Raw genomic sequence first — 21,673 nt, forward strand, 5'->3', positions numbered from 1 at the left:
TCTGCCACATTTCTGCGACTGAGCACCTCAGCACCCAGACGGGGAGTGTGACTCAGTCACATGCAAGGTTGGTCTCCCACACACCCCCCCCAGATCCTGACTATAATTGTAGGGAGGGGGTGCAAATGAGGAGCAACAGCAGGGTAGATGGAGGGCCCCTGATTAGTCCCTGGAGAGCAGCCCAGTTTGCAGCTATATGTGTGTGTGTGTGGGGGGGGGGGGGTGATTTAAAGACTAGAGTATCCACAAGACACCCCAACCTTTCAAATCCCTGTGGCTCCCCCCCCCCCAGACCCTTCCATTATGCCCTTGTCTTTTCCCTCCATGGATGTCTGCTCTGTCTTCTCCCTTGGGGCAGGAACATCCCCTCCAGGGCCATTCCTGCACTTCCCCCTCAGCTCAGCACCAGGTCCAAGAAGTGCTGGCAACCCCCAGCCTTCACTGTTTCCAATAGGGTAACTGTAGGGACCTTGTCTGCATGCCCATCTGGGGACTCCAGGCAATTAGGGTGCCACCAAGAGATAGGATTGCACTAGTGTCCAGAGGATTACTGAATGAAAAATGGGAGTTATCAGGCTGATACCAGGAACCTCATCTACGTTGAAGGCAATTAAGAGGATGGCAGAGGCAGCCGAGCCCTGGCTGGAGGAGGATCAGCATGGATCTCATCCAGGGCTGGAAAGGCTTGACTGATTGGCAGCAACCCCCTCTGAGTCCCCTATATGTAGTCAGCAAGCAAAGTGCTGGTACATTTTACACTTCAACCATTGAGACAAGCCCATGGGGTTAGTGTCATTATCTGGGGGTTTGAGCAAGGAAGCACTGCTTCTCAGGGGACCGGCAGCTATTACTGAGCAGAGCAGGAAATCAAACCAGGTCCATCCAAAGCTAAAGCCAAACTGCTCCCTGGACCTCTCCTGAAATGCTCTTCAGCTTTGAGGACTGCTTCAGCAACAGGCAGCGGCCACCAGATCCGGAATCCCCTACGCTTCAAAGTGAGCTTAAACCAGCCCTCATGGGGTTGTGCAATCGTGAGTCAAGTCTCAATGACCAGCAAAGTGTCTTATGACTCCTTGGTTCAGGGGTGGACTCAGGAAGACCCTGTGTGACTGTAAGCAAGACCCTCTCCTGCTGGGCCTCAGTTTCTCCACGCCTACTAAGGACATGGTAGGATCTACCAGTTTCTTAATGTTGGGTCCTCTAACTTGCCCTGCTCAGTGCCTAATAAGGCCATTATCTCTGAGTCCTCCTCTCTGTGGTGCAGCAGAGACAGAAAACAACAGAGATGAGTCTCTTGGTGGCACAAGTTCTCCTCCAGGGTTCTGGGGACAGGCCTTCCCTCCTGCCAGGGAGCCATTCTCTGAGGCTGACTGCTTGGCAGCACCCCTGGCTTCCTCCCCACCTGTTTAGCTCTCGGCTCTATCCACCACCCCACAGCTTGGGCCGCTCCTGGAGCTCACCCCAGGAGACTAGCTGGAAGTGCTGGAAAGTGGGGGGGGTGAGGAGGGAGTGGGAAGGTGGGAGAGGAGGTGGGTACTGACCAAGGTGCTGAACTGCATCGTCATTGTCCGTCAGGTCGTGGTTATTTCTCCTTACAGAGGGATCTCTAGGATCCTGAGCCACATAAAGGATGGAAAGCAGAGGAGGAAGAGGGCGGGGCGCTGGGGAAGCACCGTCAGGAGACTCAACTTGCAAAAAAATAGCAAGAGAGGGGGAAATTCTTTTTTTTTTAAGTGTGTTCATTTTTGTTTTTCTTTTCTATCTTTATGAAATTGTGTGTTTTTTACACTAAACACGGAATAGAACAGTCTTCTATCCATTTTCAAAATTTCAGCAGGTCTATTGTATTTTGATTACAAAATGTTCCTCCCTTGCTCTAGGAATTAGATGAAGTGGGGAAAGGCTGGCACTTTGGCTCAGAGGTATAGGGGTTTCCTACCCTGATATCATGACTAGGGAGGACCTGTCAGGAAGCTGGAGTCAGGCACAGAGCCCCAGTCCTGGTGAACTCCCCCAAACAGTGCACCTGAATATGATCAAGTGTGAATACTGGAGGAGACTGGGTGACCCTCCAGCCCCACTAAAAGTCCAGAGAGGGTTAGTTTCTGGCTCAAGGTACACAGCATGTGGCAGAGTTGACACCAGAACCCAGGTGTCACTGTTCCCAACCAGCATGCCAGGGAGAATGGCCAGCTGAGAGGGCCCCAGCTGGTCAACAAAAAGAAGCAGCAAGGGTGGGCCGGAAGGGATGGGGCAGGGCTGAGGAGGGAGGGGCTCGGAGCAGGGCCTTGATTCTTCAGAGGTGGAGGGGCTTAGGGGTGCTTATCAGAATTGGGGGCCGCAGTGCCTCTGAGATGAGAAGAAGGAGACAAAGGGATGACAGAATTGGGAAGTACTCTAAGGTGGGGACAGCCCGGCTGGGCATGCCAGTCAGCACCACAGGCCCCAGGACAGGTGCGGAGAGCCCAGGGCTCTCAAATGCACTGCTGTACACACAGGAAAACTGAGGCCCAGGTGGGAAGACACCAGCCTGCGAGACAGTCCAGCCAAGCCCCAGGCCTCCGCATTCCTAGCCCCAGCTCTGGCCAGGCCATCTCCAGTCTCCCCGTGTGGCGCCCCCTCCTCTCCCCTAGAAACCTGGAGTCCAAGCAGAGGGGAGTAAGCAGGATGCCCACAGCCCAGGCACCAAGAGCTGGGCGTCTTCCTCTGTCCCTCCCCAGGGAGAAGGGAGAGTTGGCCTGGACCCCAACCACCCTCCTCCCGGGCACAGCCGGCTGGTGTCTGCCCACACCAGGTGCCTCCCCTGTGGCAACAGAGCCCAGAACCAGCACCAGCCACAGCAAGGACAGCTCAGCTTGGGCTGCTCCTGGAACTGCAAGGAGTCCCAGGGAAGTGAGGGAACCAGGCCGCTTGGGTCAGCCCTGGGACCTCAGGTGGCTGGGTGGTTTAGGAGTCTTTTCTCCTCCGAAAATGGGATTCCCCGCCCCCCTACAAGCTCTGCAGGCTGAGCCACTAGACCTGTTTTCTCTGCCCACTGCTACTTCAGACCAAGGCACCCCCCTGACCTACCAACCAGGAGCAAGGCCCTGGGGTCCAGTGGCTGTTCTTGTTGTTGGGGTAGGGAGATGAGGATAAAGGTCCTAAGAGTCCCCAGGAAAAGCAGAGACAGGCTGGAGATATTAGAAACCTGGGCAAAGCTTGTGAAATCTGAGGTGGGCCCTGGTTTTGTCCCTGAATCACAAGTGACCGTGGATGGCCCCCTTCATCTCCACCTTAAGAGTCAGCAAGAGGGATGGGTGGCCCTGAGCTTTGGCAGCCCCGGGTTCTAAGGTTCAAGCCTGAATCAACTTTATAGAGTTTGCCTAATAGTTCCCACCCGCTTCCCTTCCCTCTCTGGAGGCCTCCCTCTGTCACACTCCTAAAATGCCCCCCACCCCTTTTATTCCTCCACCCTAACTTGCCCTCCTGTGTCCCCAGGGTCACTGCCTTGCTGACCTGTACACATTTATAACAGGAGCCACTCCCAGCAGATCATAGCTAATGGTGACAGTTGAGGCACTGTGACAAGCAGGTGGGGGAAAGATTACCGAGGAGGATGGAGAGGGAGAAGGGGCTTCCTATGTTACCATATGGGCAGCACTCCAGCAGCTGCCACTGTGTGGGCACAGACTAAGCTAGAAATGACAGGGCTCTGGTCACCAAGCCGATCAGTCCTACTCTGGGTCTGGCCCCCTGCCCTCACCCTCCCACCAGCACCCAGCACAGCCTAATGGTGACCCCACCACCTTTCTGTTTACAGGCGCTTCCTCATGGGGAGGGGAAAACTACATATAATGTTAAAAGCAGAGCACCTAGGCGTCTGGCATCCCAAACCGAGAAGAGTCAGCATATTTTTGTCCTTTGCCTATCTGATTTTGCAAGCCTCCTCCTCTGCCTAGAAAGCCCGGCCCTGCTTTGCCTTCCTGTTAAAATCTTACCCTTTAGGACTAGAGTCATAGCTCATAGCTCAGTGACAGAGTGTTTGCCTCGCATGTGTGAGGCTCTGGGTTCAACCCCCAGCATCACACACAAAAACAGTCTTACCCTTCATGTCCCATTCAAGACACTCTGTGTCATTGTCCTGGTCCAGCAGAGTTCATGGCCCGGGGCCCTGAAGCCTTTCAGGTCTCCCCTGCTACTGGACCATGAGCGTATTGAGGCAGGAACCATGGCCTGCACTTCTGCCTCTGAGTACAGACAGGGCCTCAAAAAATGTGAACTGGTTAAAACTGGAATCCCAAGGACCAGAGATAGCCCCTCCCTAGAGATGGACAGATGGAAGCTAACCAGGGGAGCCTCACTGACCACCCCCTACCCCTACTGTCACACTGTGCACAGGGAGAACCAGGGGAAATGGCAGAGACTCAGAAAGTGGTTTGGGTGTTTTGGGCACTTGGCCACATCCCCAGCCCTATTTTGTATTTTATTTCCAAACAGGGTCTCATGAGTTGCTTAGCACCTTGATTTTTCTGAAGCTGGCTTTGAACTTACGATCCTCCTGTCTCAGCCTCCTGAGTCGCTGGGATTACATGCATGCACCACTGCACCGGGTGATTTGGCTGCTTTTTAAACAAATTATAAAATAACTTATGTTCATTGTTTTTAAAAAATCAAATAGATGTACGAGTAGAAAGTAGACAGTTCCCTCATCCTACTCCCAGAAGTCAGCAGCTGCTAACAGTTGGTGTGGGTCCTTCCAGGCAAAATGCTTATACATAAACAAAAATGTCAATTTTTTTTTACAAAAACATGATCATTCTTCACATACTATTCTTCATCTTTCTATGCATTTTGTAGAAAATTCCTTCAAATGGGATTGTGGGTCAAAAGGTTTGCTCATTTAAAGTGTACTGCTTTTAGGCTGGGAATATAACACAGTGGTAGTGTTTGCTGAGCATGAGCAAGGCCCTGGGTTCAATCCCTAGTACCATAAAAATTAAAACATGTATTGCTTTCCTAAGAAATTTTGTTTCTTAAGACATGCTAGTTGTAGAAAACTTGGAAAATATAGTCAAGACACCCAAAGAAAAATCACCCTTCAGCCAATGACCAGAGGTAATCACTGCTAGAATCTGATAAGGCTTAAGATCTTTTGGCCACAGGATTATATTTTACAAAAAATTGAAACATGTTCTATCTATTGTTCCATAGCCTGGCTTTTTTTTCACTTAACAAAAGATCATGCACATTCATCCATGCTGTGAAATAGACCTTGACAGCGCCAGTTTAATGAAGTAGGTTTCAGAGCACCCTGGAAGCCCACTTGCTGCCGCCGCAGGCAGGCAGAGCCCTATCCTCCAGGATGCAACCTCTGCCTCCCACTCACTCCCTTTTAGGAATGAAATGCCCTGGGAGGGCCTAGCACCTGCTGCCTCTGTGCCTCCCCAGTGCCCTGCTGATGGAGATGCCGCCCCCCTGCAACTTCTCTCCTGCATGCCCAGTAAGAAGTGCATGCCCACCCCTTTCCCCTGCCACTTCCCTGGACCCTGGGCTCTCCCAGTAACGCTGTCAATCTAAGACCCAGAGTAGGGAAGAGGTGGGAGCCTGCGTGGTCCTGACTGTGAGGCGAGGAGGGCCCCTAGACTCAAGGAGGGCAGTGGCGGGGTAGAGCAAAGGTTGGAGGCAGGAAGACCAGAGAGGAGGCTGCGAGGCTGGTGGGCTGAAGCCTGCATGGGGTGAAAGAGGGAAGAGGTGAGCAGGCTGGGGTTTCTTCTGGGAGGGCTGAGGCTGTTTCAAAGCTGGTTGCTCATCCTTGCCTCCCTGTTTCACAGAGCCCCAGAGAGAACAGAGATGGCCTTCCCACCTCCCCGCTGGGTAACCTTGAACAAGACATTTCACCTCACCAGCCTCTTTTCCCATTTGAAAAATACAAATAAAAATATCTGTCCTTGCTGGGAGGACCAAATGCACCAACATAATAGTAATAGCTAAAGAGAGTTAGAATTTACTCAGGGACTCCCATGTGCCAGGTGTTATCTTCCTGGGATGGGCCACATGCCTGGCTCAGGGTAAGTGTTTCAAACTTGCTTACAGGGAAATACTTGGATAGCAAGATGCCTGGCAGTGTGTAGACCTGGGTTCAAATCCTGCCTCTGTCTCTTACCAACTTCCTTTTAATTTATTTTTTATTTTGATACAGGGTCTCACTAAGTTGCATAGGGCCTTGCTAAGTTGCTGAGGTTGGCCTCAAACTTGTGGTCCTCCTGTCACAGCCTCCTGAGTTACTGGGGTTTTTTTGTTTTTGTTTTTGTACTGGGGATTGAACTCAGGGGCGCTCGACCACTGGGCCACATCCCCAGCCCTATTTTGTATTTCATTTAGAGACAGGGTCTCACTGAGTTGCTTAGCACCTCACTTTTGCTGAGACTGTCTTTGAACTCGCTATCCACATGCCTCAACCTCCCGAGCCGTTGGGATTACAGGTGTGCACCACTGAGCCTGCTGGCACCAACTTTTTAATCTCAGAGAAGCAGCCTCTGGTAAATGGCAACAGCCCAGATAGCTTGTCAGGTTGGAAGAGGAAAGGCAGGGAAGCCCCTATGTTAGCAGTACCTCTCTCCTTGTAGTCCAAAAACATGGACCAAGCACCTACTGAGTGTCAAATGCTGGGAGAAAGAACTATTGGCCACATGCCCAAAGCCACTCAATCTTGGCCTCCAAGTCTGTTCTTGACCTGCACCATGCCTCCTCCATCTTGTAGGTCCCCAGTGTGGTCTGGGTCATGACTGCTGAGGGCAGGGGCATAGCCTGCCCTGGGAGTGCTGTCCACCATCCCTGCCCTGATGCCACCACCCCTCTGGCCATATGTGGGTGGTCTGCTCATCCCCTCTTCTGGTTGTCAGCTATATCTTATGGAAGATGTGCCACCAGAGGTCCTGGGTCACCTGTTACAGCCCAGCATCCCCATGAGGGGTCCAGACAAGCATCCCAAGGACCACAGTGATGGAGAGGATCCATTTCTCTTTGGCTGTTAGTCTCCTTGTGCCAAACACCCAGAAAAAGCCCTGTCACATCTGCATTGCTCAAACATGAAACATTTAGATGTGTCATAAGGGGAGAAAGTCATCTTACTCTCTTGAGGCAATGAAGTATGATGTGCCCCACTGGATAAAGCCCCACAAAGACCACAACCATGGCGTCTGATCTCATTGACTTCCTTGTTCGGTTTCTTCTGGACACAACTCACTGTCCCCCTGGATCAAGGAAGCTCCATGCTGACATGCCTGCAGCTGTGGCCCTGAGTGACTGTGGGCAAGGCTGTCCCTGGCCACACACTGCCTCCTTACTTCCCTGGGACCCCCTGAGCTTGGTGCCTCCACAGGAAACCTTACCAAGGAGCAGGACATCCTCCTACAGGGACTAGATGGAGGCATCCCTGGTTTCATCCCAGCTGGGATATGGCTGGTCACACTGCCCAGGGTTTGTGGCCCTTAGAGTTTTCCACTCCTCATATCTTAAAACGGCCACACCACCTGTGCTTTTCTGAGGAGATGGAGTCCCAAGAGGTGGCTCTCACCCAGCTCGTTTTAAAAGCCCAGAATTCTCACTACTGCCCAAGATCTCAGCAGGCTGCTCTGGTTGTCTTCTGGCCACAGGGTGGTGGCTTCTTCCAACCATGGGGTCTCATCTCTCATCTAGATTATTCCAGACCTTTCTCCCCAACTCCTCTCAGCTCTTCTCCTGTTCATTCTTTAAGTAGAAGTTGAAGTAATTCTCTTAAATGAGATCTTGATCATATTACTTCCTGTCTTGAGTGTCTTCAGGGGATGCCCAATGCTTGGATACCCAAGTGTGTACTGTGTGCCAGGCATGCCAAGTGCTGACCCAGAACCCAGGGTCAGAACAGAACAGTGACAGCAAGGTAAGAAAAGTGCCTGGGTGAGGCCCGGGGCCTGTGGGAGCACAAAGCAGCCAGAAGAGGAGGATTAGGAAAGTATTCCAAGAACTGGAGTCTAAGCGGAGGGTGGGGGCTTGCTGGAAGGAAGAGCAAAAGGGTGATCCAGGCGGAAGGAACAGAAAACATAACGAAGGGCTGGCAAACCGTAGGCCATCTCCTGGTTTTATAAATGAATTTTTCCTGGAACAGCCCCATGTCCAGTCATTTAGGTATTTTCTGGCTGCTTTTCTGTGCACGGCAGAGTGCCATAGTTACAAGAGAAACCCTGTTCTTGTTTATGTTTTTGAATCATAGCAACAGCCACTTATGCTTTAATATGTTTTTGGACTATAAAAGGTGGACTCAAACCCCAGGAGGGGGTCGAAGGGTGTAGACTTGAAGCCTGCCCCTTGGCCCGCCAGCTGGTGGATCCAGATCACCAACTGGTGAATAAAGTTCCGTCTCCAGCTTTAAGATTGGTGATTTATTGCCATCTCGCCTTAACAACACAGGTATCACAAGAACTTTCTTCAGTGCTCTGCTGGATTGTCCTGAAATTCATAATATTTTCTGTAGTAGGGGGTCTGCATTTTAGTTTTTGCACTGAGCCTCCTAAATTATGTATCTTGTCCTGATGGAGGGTCCCCCTGCACACACCTCTCTCTCTGTGGGCCCTCCTCACCCCATACTAACAGTTAACAACCAGTCAATAAATATTTACTGACCTAAAAAAAAAGAAAGAAAGAAAGAAATCTCCAGGAGATTTTTAAACTCTTCCCCAGTGCCCCGCATGCTGGCCATTCTAGTGAATGCCACCCATCACTACCAACACCACATTACCAAACCCTGCACCATTCCCTTTTCTTCCTTCTCTTTAGTTACCACATAAAAATCCATTGCCAAATGTCTTCCATTCTTTTTATAAATATATCTCAAATTCATCCCCCCTTCTTCACCCCACTACCATTGCCTAATTCATGTTCCTATCATCTCTCTCCTGGCCTACAAAAACTGACTCTCCTAATCTTTCTGCTTTTTCACTTTGCTTCTAATCTCTCTGTTTTCATTATCATTGTATAACAAATTGCTCTAAAATTATGTAAAACTTAAAACCACAAACATATGTCATCTCACCATTTCTTCAGGTCAAGAATCTAGATGTAGCTTAGCTGGGTGTATAGATACTGGGGTGTGGGATCACCTGGAACATCTTAGAGACTAACTGCCACACCCTTTTATTGCCTCCTAGTGCATCATTTAAAGTGCAAAGCTGGCCTCTTCTCCCCTCACCACTCAAAAAATCTGTTGATTTGCTCATACAGCACATAACCCTTCATAATATTCCCCCTATCTCCAGTCCATTCTCCTCTTCCATTCTGTACTCCAGTTCCCAGGGAGAACTCTGAAGTATCACACCACTAGTCCTTTTTTTAATTCAATTTTTTATTTGTTATTTTAGTTTTACATGACAGTAGAGTATATTTTGGCATATTATGCATACATGGAGTATAACCATTCTTGTGGTTGTACATGATGTGGATATTCAATGTGATATATTCATATATATATAAATAGGAAAGTTATGTCCAATTCATCCTGTCTTTCCTAATGCCATTCCCCCTCCCTTCCCTTCATTCCCCTTTGTCTTATCCAATGAACTTCTATTCTTCCCTCCTCGGCACCTTATTGTGGGTTAGCACCTGTATAACAGAAAGGACATTCAGCCTTTTGGGGGGGGGCAGGGATTGGCTTATTTCACTTAGATAGTCTCCAGTTCCATCCATTTACTAGCAAATGCCATAATTTTATTCTTCTTTATGCTTGAGTAATATTACATTGTGTGAGGCTGGGGATGTGGTTCAAGCACTAGTGCGCTCACCTGACATGTGCAGGGCACTGGGTTCTATCCTCAGCACCACAAAAAAAAATTAATATAAAGATGTTGTGTCCACCGAAAACTAAAAAATAAATATTAAAAAATTCTCTCTCTCTCTCTCTCTCCCCCTCTCTCTCTCTCTTAAAAAATATTACATTGTGTATATAAACCACATTTTCTCATACATTTATCTTTTGAAGGGCACCTAGGTTGGTTACTCAGCTTAGCTATTGTGAATTGAGGGGCTATAAACATTCATGTGGCCACACCACTGATGTATGCTGATTTTAAGTCCCTTGGGTATATATGAAGGAGTGGGATAATTGGGTCAAATGGTGGTTCAATTTCAAGTTTTGTGGGGAATCTCCATACTGCTTTCCAGAGTTGTTGCACCAATTTTGCAGTCCCACCAGCAATGTATGGGTGAACTTTGTCCCCACAATCTCACCAACATTTATTATTACTTGTATTCTTGATAATTGCCATTCTGACTGGAATGAGATGAAATCTCAGTGTAGTTTTAATTTGCATTTCTCTAAATGCTAGAGATATTAAACATTTTTCATAGATTTGTTGGCCAATCATATTTCTTCTTCTGTGAAGTGTCTGTTTAGTTCCTTTGCCCATTTATTTATTGGTTATTTGGGGTTTCGGTGTTAAGTTTTTTGAGTTCTTTATATATCCTGGAGGTTAATGCTCTATCAAAGGTGCAGGTGGCAAAGATTTTCTCCCATTTTGTAGGCTTTCTGTTCATGTTCTTGATTGTTTCCTTTGCTGTGAGCAAGATTTTTAATTTGATACCATCCTATTTATTGATTCTTGATTTTCCTTCTTGCACTTCCAAAGTCTTGTTGAGGAATTCAATTCCTAAGCTGACATGATAGAGATCTGGGCCAACTTTTTCTTCTAGTAGGCATAAGGTCTCTCTTGTCTAATGTGTAGGTCCTTGATCCACTTTGAGTTTTGTGCAGGATAATCGATAAAGGTTTAATTTCGTTTTGCTACATATGGATTTCCAGTTTTCCCAGCACCATTTGTTGAAGAGGATATCTTTTCTCCAATGTATGTTTATGGTGCCTTTGTCTAGTATGAGTTAACAGTATTTATATGGGTTTGTATCTGTGTTTTCTATTCTATATCATGGTCTACATGTCTGTTTTGGTTCCAACACCATGCCATTTTTGTTACTAAAGCTCCGTATTATAACAAGTTCTGGTATTGTGATGTCTCCTGCTTCATTTTTCTTGCTGAGGATTGATTTGGCTCTTTGGGGCCTCATATTTTTCCAAATGAATTCCATGACTGAATTTTCCATTTCTAGGAAGAATGTCATTGGAATTTTTTAATATTTATTTTTTTGTAGTTGGACACAATACCTTTATTTACTTATTTTTATATGGTGCTGAGGATTGAACCCAGGGCCTCATGCGTGCTAGGCAAGTGCTCTACCGCTGAGCCACAACCCCAGCCCTCATTGGAATTTTAATAGGAATTACATCAAACCTGTATAGTGCTTTTGGTAGTATGGCCATTTTGACAATATTTATTCTGCCTATCCAAAAACATGGGAGATCTTTCCATTTTCTAAGGTACTCTTCAATTTCTTTCTTTGGTGTTTCTTTCTTAGGTCATATTTCTTTAGAAATATTTTTTTCGAGGCTATTGTGAATGAGATAGTTTTCCTAATTTCTCTTTCAGTTGATTCAGGAATGATGAATAAAAATGCAACTGATTTATGGGTATTAATTTTATACCCTGCTACTTTTCTGAATTCATTTATGCGTTTTAGAAATTTTCTGGTGGAGTTTTTTGGGTCTTCTAAATGTAGAATAATGTCATCAGCAAATAGGGATAGTTTGAGTTCTAATTACTCTGGCAGGAGTTTCAAGGGTGATTTTGAATAGAAGTGGTGAAAGAGGGCATCCTTGTTACAGTTTTTAGAGGAAATGCTTTCAATTTTTTTTCCATTTAGAATAATGTTGGCCTTGGGTTTAACATATATAGTTTTTACAATGTTGAAGTTTGTTCCTACTATCTCTAGTTTTTCTAGTGTTTTGAACATGAATGGATGCTGTATTTTGTCAAATACTTCTTCTGCATCTATTGAGATAATCATGTGATTCTTGTATTTAAGTCTATTGATGTGATGAATTACATTTATTGGTATTGAACAAATCTTGCATCCCTGGGGTGAAGCCCACTTGATCATAGCATACTATCTTTTTAATATGTTTTATATGGGACTTGCCAGTATTTTATTGATTTATTTATGTTCATCAGGGATATTGGTCTCAAATTTTCTTTCCTTGATGTGTCTATCAGGTTTTGGTATTAGGATGATACTAGCTTCATAGAATGTGTGTTTAAGGCTTCCTTTCTGTTTCATGGAATAATTTGAGGAGGTTTGATGTTAGTATACATAAGGTAGAACTTGAAGGTCTGGTAGAACTTGGTTTAGAATCCTTCTGTTCCTGGGCTTTTCCTTGGTAGGCTTTTGATGGTGTCTTCAATTGCTCTGCTTGAAATTGATCATTTAAATTTTCTTTCTTTCTTTCTTTCTTTTTTTTAGTTGTAGGTAAACAGAATGCCCTTATTTTATTTATTTTTATGTGGTGCTGAGGATCAAACCCAATACCTCATGCGTGCTAGGCAAGCACCCTGCAGCTGAGCTACAGCCCCAGCCCAATCGTTTACATTTTCTATGTTCTCCTGATTCAATTTGGGTAGGTCATATGTCTCTAGAAATTTGTTGATATCTTCAAGATTTTCTATTTTATTAGAGTATAAATTTTCAAAAATAGTTTGATTATCGTCTGTATTTCAGTAGTGTCTGTCATGAAATTTCCTTTTTCATCATGAATTTTAGTGGTTTGAGTTTTCTCTTCATTAGCTTGGCTAAGTGTTTATAAATTTTATTTATTTTTTCAAAGAACCAATTTTTTGTTTCATCATTTTCTTTTGTTTCATTTTCATTGATTTCAGCTCTGATTTTAATTATTTCCTGTCTTCTAATGCTTTGGTATTGCTTTGCTCTTCTTTTACTAGGACTTTGAGATGTCATCTTAGGTTATTTATTTGGTGACTTTCTAACTTTTAATGAATAAGCTTAATGAATTTGCTTCTCAGAACTGCCTTCTTAGTGTCCCTTTGATATGTTGTATTACTATTCTCATCTACCTCTAAGTATTTTTTCACTTCATCCCTGAAATTTCTGCTATCCACTGGTCATTCAATAGCATTTTATTTCATCTCCAGGAATTACAGTAGCTTGTATTTTTTATTGTTGATTTCTAATTTCATTCCATTATGATCTGATAGAATGCAAGGCATTTTATCCCTATTTTTTTGTATTTGCTAAGAGTTGCTTTGTGGTCTAAGATATGGTCTAATTTAGAGAAGGCTCCTTATGCTGCTGAGAAAAAAGCAAATTCAGTCATTGGTGAGTGAAATATTCTATATGTCTGTTAAATCAAAATAATTATTTGTATTTTTTTAGTTCTATAGCTTTTTAATTAGTTTTTATTTGGAGAATCTATTCAGTGGTGGAAGAAGTGTATTCAAGTCTTGCAGTAGTATTGTGTATGGTCTATTTAATTCTTAAAATTGAGACTCAATTGTGATGTATGTAAATGCTTCATTGTTTGGGGCACAAATATTTACAATTATTACATCTAGTTGATGTATGATTCCCATAAGCAGTATGAAGTGTCCTTCTTTGTCCCTCTGATTAACTTTGGCTTGAAGTCCACTTTATCTGATAGGAGGATAGAAACCCCTGCTTATTTATAGGACCCATGTGAGCCATGTTTTTTCCCATTCTTTTACCGTCAGTCTGAGGGTGTCTTTGCCTATGAGGTGAATCTCTAGGAGACAGCATATTGTTGGGTCTTACTTTTTAATTCAGTCTGCCAGTATGTCTGTCTGTCTCTCCCTTTTGTTGGGGGGTCAGGCAGGCAGTGGGGTACCAGGGATTGAACTCAGGGGCATTCAACTACTGAGCCACATATCCAGCCCTATTTTGTATTTTACTTAGAGACATGGTTTCATTGAGTTGCTTAGTGCCTTACTGCTGCTGAGGCTGGCTTTGAACTCATAATCCTCCTATCTCAGCCTCAGGAGCCACTGGGATTACAGGTGAGTGCCATGCACCTGGCAGTCTGTGTCTCTTGATTGATGAGTTTAGGCCATTTATATTCAATATTATTATTGAGAAATTATTTTTATGTCCTGTCAGTTTGATTTATTTGATTTTTAATTTGAATTAGTTTCTCCTTTGATTGGCTATTCTTCTAGTATAGTTCCTCCCTTTGCTTTCTTTTTGTTTTTGCTTCTTCTTCATGAAATATTCACCACTATTCCTTTGTACACACTATTCCCCTGGTCTGAAAGGCTCCTCTCAGTCTCTCAGCTTTTCTATCTGGTCAACTCCTACTCATCCACCAAGACCCACTGTTTCTGCTAAGTCTGCCCTAAACTGAATTGACAGACTCCCTGATCAAATCTCATTTGGCACCCTGTGTCTTCCTCTAACATAACACTTATGCTATTATCTCATTTGCACATCTCATAGAGCTCAAATTTAACATATCCCAAAGTTTATTTCTACTGATTTTTCTGTGAATGGGCTTTAGCAGGAAATAAACCTTGAGAATCATCCATTCTTCCCCCTGAAATCTGGCCCTTGGTTAGGGGCACATGCTATTGAAACTCACCAACTCCATCCGAGTTATTAAAATGCCCAGAGAGCAACCATTTGGTGTTAAAGTGCTATTAAATAAAATGCATATGCTGCTATAAAGGAAACTAATCACCACATGCTTCCTCCAAGGACAGGAAGAGGGCTGAATGGGAATAGTGACTGCAAAGTCGCTTCCCAACCTGTTCCACTGGTTACTATCGGCAAATTACTACACATCTAAGCCTCAATTTCCTGACTGGCAATTTAGGTGGTTACCTACCGATGATCACCATGAGCCAGGTCCTGTTCTTGGTGTTTTCAATATGTTAATGTATTCAATCTTTACATTATGGTGTAAGGCTGATACTATTGTCCATTTTACACTCGGAAACTGTGGCACAGTTAAGAACTGGCAGAACTAGGATTTCAACACCGGCACTTAGAAGTCAAGAGTTCCTGTCATAAAATCCACTCCGCGATCGGCTGGGAAATAATGCGAGTCCAGGGCGAGGACCGGGCATGGCAGACAGCTATTCTTGATTGTCTTAAAATGCTGAACATCTCAGCCTGAAATCAAGAAATACGACAAAGCCCCGGGTTTTCCGCGTGGACTCAGCAAGCGTCTTCCCTCCAGCATGAAAGGAGAGGAGATGTAGACAAGGGTCTCCAGAGACGAGCCCCCTTACTCCGCACCGCTTCCGGGTGCCCTTCCTCCAGGAGATCCCTACTCCACGTAGAAGCGGAAATAGCCAGTGGGCCAGAGCCCACTTCCGGAACTATTCCCGGCCTTTCAAACCCGGCAGAGACCCGGACACCCTTTCCCACGCTACCCCAGACCCGGGTTGACCTGTTTCCCGTGGGAGCCCCTCCTTGAGTGAAGGTTCGGTTTTCCATTGGTGGAGTTTGCGAATCAGAGCTGCGTTTCCTCCATCTTTCAACCAATAGCTTCCGCTGTTTTTTTTTTTTTTTCCCCTTTCAGTATGGTAAAGTCGGTCCCTTCTCCCGGCCAATAGAGGGCGCAAGAGTGCGTAGCGCGAAGACTGGGAAACTGTTGGGTACGGAAGTGATGTCACGCACCGGAAATGCACGAGTTTGACGGAGTGGGCTGGTGAGTTCCGGCGTCTAGGAGCCTTATAATCACGGTTCCGCTAGGCTGTAGTGAAGAGGTTCGTTTCTTCCCGACAGCCTTAATGTTCAGATGAGAAAGATGAGGGTCCTAGAGGAAGGGGTTTCTCATATTCACTCAGCAAGAAACTCCCGAGACCAGCGCGCTTTCCACATGACTCCACAGGACTATCCCTGAGGTGGGCGTGGATAGCGTTTCCCCTTGAGGAGTTCCCGAGGCTGATCTCGCAGAAATGTCCCCATTCCACAAATGGGAGAAAGGAAAGCCCGAGAGGGACGTCCGGCATAAGGAACTTTCCAGGGCAAGGTTACCAGATTTAGCAAATAAAATGCAGGACTCCCGGTTAAAGTTGAATTTCAAATAAACGACGAGTAATGCCTTATCATAAGAATACCTCAAGTATCACATGGAACATACACATACTTAAAAACCACCCGTCGTATATCTGAATTCAAATTTAGCTGAGTGTTCAGAATTTTATCGGGTGGTCCTACCCAGGGTCACCTAGGGTAGCCATTGAGGTATCCTGTATGCCTATGTATGTCCCCCGGCTTAGGTCTCACCAAGTGTGGAGCTGGGTTCTTCCCAATAATTACCCTGAGGTTATTTTCAGCTCCCCTCACCCCCCAGCTCCTTCCAATGGTCACTGCACGTTCTAGGGCCACTCAGGAGCTAAGCAGAAGGGGCAAGATGCCCCTCCTTGGAATTCAGGGGTATCCTCCATCCTCTGAGCTGGTTTAAAAGACTAGTCAAAAACACTAAGGAACTGAAATGTGAGAAAGGGGCATGAGATGAAGTCAGTAATGTAGACAAGGGTCTCCAGCAATTCAGCTTTTATTGGCATCCCTGTGGGAATCAGCTGAAAGGTTTTCAGAAGAGGACTACCAAGATTGAATTTATTTTTCACAAAGACCCTTGGACCACCAAGAGGTCAGAACAAATCATCTTATAGGGCTTTAGCTGCTCATCTCATAGATGCCAGAAAGGACTTAAAATGCAGCAAAGGAAGGATAAAACCCCCATGCTATTGCCTCTCCTGTGGTCACTTTACAACTGGAAGGGCTGGCATGGACAGAGTTTCCAGGAAGTAGGGTGGGGAAAATGGCTCCCATGGAGAGATAACGTATTTTTGTGTCCCTCCTGAGCAGGGGCAGACAGAGATGACAACCTATCTCCCTCTGTCCCCATGGGCTAAGCCTGCCTTTCCCAGGGTGGGGGCAGGGTGCAGGGTTAAGGAGGTATGTGCTAACACCAGTCCATCATTTCTTCTGTCCCTATACCTTTTTTTTTTTTTTTAAAGAGAGAGTGAGAGAGGAGGGAGAGAGAGAGAGAGAGAGAGAATTTTTTTTAATATTTATTTTTTAGTTCTCGGCGGACACAACATCTTTGTTGGTATGTGGTGCTGAGGATCGAACCCGGGCCGCACTCATGCCAGGCGAGCGCGCTACTGCTTGAGCCACATCCCCAGCCCCTCCCTATACCTTTTGATACTCTTTCATTTATGTTCCCAAAGGTCCTGTCATGCTTGTGTTTCAGAAGCATACAAGGCTTCCTACTTCAGAATTGGCTTTCTCTTTCAAGGCCCTCAGTGAGTCTTCTGCATTGAGCTCCTTGAGGACTGAGGGACTCAACTCTGCATCACAGTATCAACCACAAGGCCCCAGTAAGTACTCAATAAATGCCTAAGAAATTACCTTCCAATGCCATTTATTGTGTACCTAAGGATATGATAGGCCTTAGCATATCCATTTTCTTATTTAATCCTCACAATAACTCTGAGGTCAACATATTCAGCAGTCGTGTTTTACAAATGAGTTAATAGATTCAGACCGGTTAGGACCTGTTGTTGATTTGGCATATATTTCTGAGCATTTGCTCTGTACTGGGTGATAAGGACAAAGCAATGAAAAAATAAATTTGGTTCCTGCTGCCAAGGAGCTCACATCCTACAGGGGCTGATGATACCCACACAAACATGCTGTGAAGTATGTCAAGTGGTAATAAATGCTGCAAAGAAAAAGAAAACCAGTTAAGGGGAAAGAAACTGGGAAGTACTGTTTTCTAAAGGGTGATTCTGGAAGGCTTTATATAAAAGGAAACTTTTGAGCAGAACCTGAATGAAGCAAGCAGTTCCCACAGGGAGGATCACTATAGAGAAAGGAGAGCGTAAATGCAGGCCCAGCAGTAGGATGTTTGAGAAATGGAGAGGAGACTGGTGTGATCAGGACCAGTGGGGCAGGGAGGAGTGGGAGTCAGAGGTGGTTGTTGAACTTTAAGTGTTATTGTGGGTGAAATGGAGTAACAGGATTTAGCTGCTGAGTGAGGGTGGCCTGTGCAAGGGAGGAGGGGACTCACCTGAGAGGGAGAGGGTGGGGGTCTATCTGTAGCTGTTGGGTCTGTTGACCTCCCGGAGTGAGTGAACACACAGGAGCTTCAGAGGTGTGATGCAGGCAGGTGTAGGCAGTGTTGGGAGGAGGATGTCCCTCTTGAAGTCCCAAGGCAGATGGGTCTCAGGGCCTCTGCCAACAGACTGCTTAGCAGGGAGCTCCAAGGGGATAAATGCCTATGCAGCCAGGGCTCTGGGAGACCTCTGGTGAAATCTTCTGTGTGCACACACGCACACGCATGCACGCACACACACACAGGCCTGAAGCCTTTACCATTCTTCACATTTAATAGTTTTTTCTTCTTTTTCTTCAGAAAAAGATAAAAATAAGGGAAAAAAATAACTGAAAAGAAATGATGGTTAGCAATTATTCTCAAGTAAATCTCATCAAGGTTGTGTCTGTCTCAGAAAGGTAAATCCCATGTTCTCACAGCAAAGAGAATATGAACTACGAGAAAGGCTCCAGCTGAGATATGTGTTCAGGCTCCATGCCAGCTGCTGTCAATTCAAGCGCCCCAGAGAGCCCGCCCCAGTGGACCCAGCACTGCCAGCCACATCTCCCAGAGCCTCTGCCACCTCTGGCAGCAGATGCCAGTTCCAGAAGAAAAACTTGCATTGGCCATCCGCTACCCCAAAAGAGAAGCAGGAGGGGGTCCAGATCTGCCTAGACATCTGAAATAAAAGAAGTCTCAGAAATAGTCTCATAGATGGAGGGTCAGTAGTTCCACAGTATGAATGTCTGTAAAGCGTGACTTTGGGTGACCTCCAAAGGGGCAAGGGAGTAACCACTTGAGATTGCCCTCTGAGTCTCTCCATCCAGAGTTCTCAGCCTATTCATTATCAAAGTGCAAAAAGTAGGCCTAGCGGGCTGGGAATGTGGCTCAAGCGGTAGCGCGCTCGCCTGGCATGCGTGCGGCCCGGGTTCGATCCTCAGCACCACATACCAACAAAGATGTTGTGTCCGCTGAGAACTAAAAAATAAATATTAAAAAAAAAAAAGTAGGCCTAGCCTAGAAAAAGGAGATACCTGTGCTTCTAGCAAGCACATAGTTCATTCCAAACACGAGGCACATTGCCTCAGTGGATGACCTCACAGCCATGTGAAGGCCCCAAGATTGACTAAGATACTGAGGCAGGATAGCAGCTTACCCCTAAAAGGAGCTCAAGTAAGGATATGAAAACCATCCTAGTGAAACATCCAGAACAGGCAAATCCATAGAGCTGGAAAGTGGATTAGAGTTGCCAAGGGGTGGAGGAAGGGAAGATGGGAGTGACTGCTGATGGGCAGGGGGCTTTTATTGGGGGAGATGAGTATATTCTAGAGTTGATAGTGTGAGCATTGCAGAACTCTGTAAATGTACTGAACACTGTTCAACAGAATTTTAGCCAGGTGCAGTGGCACACACCTACAATCCCAGTGACTTGGGAGGCTGAGGTAGGAAAATCCTAAGTTCAAGGCCAGCCTTGGCAACTTAGTGAGGCCCTGTCTCAAAATTTAAAAATAAATAAATAAATAAATAAATAAATAAAAAGGGCTGAGGATGTGACTCAGTGGTAGGGCATCCTTGGATTCAGTCCTCAGTCCTATGAAAGAAAAATGTGAATTTTATGGCATATAAATTATATCTCAATTTTTTTAAGAAGAAAAATCTTTAGGGTTCCCAATAGCAGCTGGGAGAAATCTAAATTTTGAACTCTTTTGCTAAGCAGCTCATATACCTCAGGCTCATAGCTTGGGACCCTGGCAGCATGAAGAACATTTGTCCTGGTAAAAAACTGCCAGTCTGAGGAGCTATCAGGGATGTTGGCATTGGACACAGCAGGACTCTGTAGCCAGCCTTGTCGTAACAGTACTGCCTGAATGAGCAAAGCCAACCACACAGCAACCTCACTCTCTCACTGGTTGGCGAGGCAGTTAGAGCAACACAAACATGTTGTAGACCTCTTGAGGGGGAAATGCGGGGCCAGGAATGTAGCCTAGTGGCAGAATACTTGTCTAGAAAGTGGGAGACCCTGGGTTCAACCCCTGGAACTTCAAAAGCAATAACCTCCTGGACACTCTTCCCTTTACTCTTTATCTTTCCTATGAGTTTCCAAAGCTGTATCAAATACTCAGTTGTTGCTTCTCTGGGCCAGGCCTTAGACTAGTTGTCAGGTTCACACAGAGGCCACTGGCCAGTCATGAACTCATGAAGGGAGGCAGTTCTGACCATGCACCTCAAACCTCACAGCACACCCTTCCTTATCGCACCAAGTGTGGCAGCCTCAGAGAACACAGATGAGTTAGAGAGAGAGTGGATGCCAATGGGTGATGTCCACATTTCAGCAAGGGCTCAAGAGTATGGTCAGGACTGAAGTGGACATGGGCTCATCAGGGCAGGGAGGTCTCTCCCCAAGCCCAGCCCAGTCTTCTTTCTGAATTGAACTGCTAGACTCCACTGGAGTATTAAAAACCTAAATATTTATTTGCTTCATATTTACAAAGGAGGAAGGATACCGAGGGAGACCCCAAGAACACCCCACGCCTGGCTGACCAGGCCGCTTGCGCTGCAGAGGAGGCGGACACGTCTGGAAGGGACAGGATTTATGTTGCATACTTGAACTACAGTGAGTGTAAGACTGGTCCTATTTACAGGGCAGAAACACTACAGGTGGAGTGTGGGGGCAGCAAAGCGAGCACCAGAGTCCTGGCCAGAGGGTGCCCTGCTTGCCGCCTTCCCCACCTCTCCCAGAGACATCTCTGCGGCCCCACTGGGGTTCTCCGGAGGGGGGGGACAGGGCCCGCTCACATGATGCTCGCTGGGGTGAAGACAGGGCCCACACACAAGGTGTCTGTGATCTCCCAGCCACAGGACAGAGGCTTGCACATGCCTTCAGCATCTTCGTCTTGTTCCGCAGGCAGCAGCTGCCTTCGCAGCGCTTCCCTGAGGGTGAGAAAGGGGTGCTGGAGGTAGCTAGCAGGTCCTGAAGCCTAGGGGCTCCTGATGGCCCCTGTATTGGATTCTCTGGCCCCTTAGGCATAAAGCTCTCACCTGAACCCTAAGCCGAGCCAAGGGCAGGGGCAAGGGCTCTTCTCCACTGCCGCCCCCACTGCCCAAGAAGAGAAAGGAACCCATAGGATGATCGTTGAGCACTTACTGTGTGTCACACATGGCCCCAGGCACTTTACTTTCATCATCTAATTTTATCCTCCTCCAAACACTATGAACAGCCTTTACCACCCTATCTTACTGATGAGGAAACAGACTCTGAGGAGTGGCCTGCCCAAGACCACATCCCTTGTGGGTGGTAGGACTAGGTTGAACCCAGCTCTCTCACTCTAGAGCCCACAGTCTTCATACTGAGGCTTGGGTCTTAAAAATAACTCATTCCGGGGCTGGGGATGTGGCTCAAGCGGTAGCGCGCTCGCCTGGCATGCGTGCGGCCTGGGTTCGATCCTCAGCACCACATACCAACAAAGATGTTGTGTCTGCCGAGAACTGAAAATAAATATTAAAAATTCTCTCTCTCTCTCTCCTCTCTCACTCTCTCTTTAAAAAAAAAATAAAAAAAAAAAAAACTCATTCCCTGCTCCCCTCATACAGTCCCACAAGCTATTTCTCCTCCTCTGCACCCACATGACTAAAGTTCCATCACCTGAGCCACTGCTCTGGCTACAGCTGGGAATCTTGTCCCAACACAGTCAAGCTCCA

At 46.3% G+C, this 21,673-nt stretch overlaps 1 protein-coding gene and 1 long non-coding RNA gene across 6 annotated transcripts in view; one reads left to right on the forward strand and one right to left on the reverse strand.

Annotated features, from left to right (window-relative positions):
- Nucleotides 1-14,990: 14,990 nt before the first annotated feature.
- Nucleotides 14,991-20,587, forward strand: LOC308656689. 3 transcript variants are annotated; one of them, XR_014023770.1, is made up of 4 exons: nucleotides 14,991-15,349; nucleotides 15,449-15,635; nucleotides 17,109-17,258; nucleotides 20,467-20,587. It is a non-coding gene; the product is annotated as an uncharacterized lncRNA (long non-coding RNA). The 3 variants fall into 3 exon arrangements; XR_014023771.1 differs by having other exon boundaries at nucleotides 14,992-15,349; nucleotides 15,449-15,577; XR_014023772.1 differs by lacking the exons at nucleotides 14,991-15,349; nucleotides 15,449-15,635 and adding an exon at nucleotides 15,645-15,773.
- Nucleotides 20,488-21,673, reverse strand: part of AZIN2 (antizyme inhibitor 2) — a 32,237-nt gene continuing 31,051 nt past the window's right edge. The window contains exon 7 of one of the 3 annotated variants that reach the window (XM_081308009.1): nucleotides 20,488-20,905. In XM_081308009.1, the coding sequence (XP_081164135.1) occupies nucleotides 20,767-20,905 (139 nt within the window). In that variant the 3' untranslated portion in view covers nucleotides 20,488-20,766. The remainder of the gene's footprint in view (nucleotides 20,906-21,673) is intronic. The other 2 variants (XM_081308010.1, XM_081308008.1) reach the window with 2 other exon arrangements.

The sequence above is a fragment of the Spermophilus citellus genome (assembly GCF_964194105.1).
Source record: "Spermophilus citellus genome assembly, chromosome: 9".
Lineage (NCBI taxonomy): Eukaryota > Metazoa > Chordata > Mammalia > Rodentia > Sciuridae > Spermophilus > Spermophilus citellus.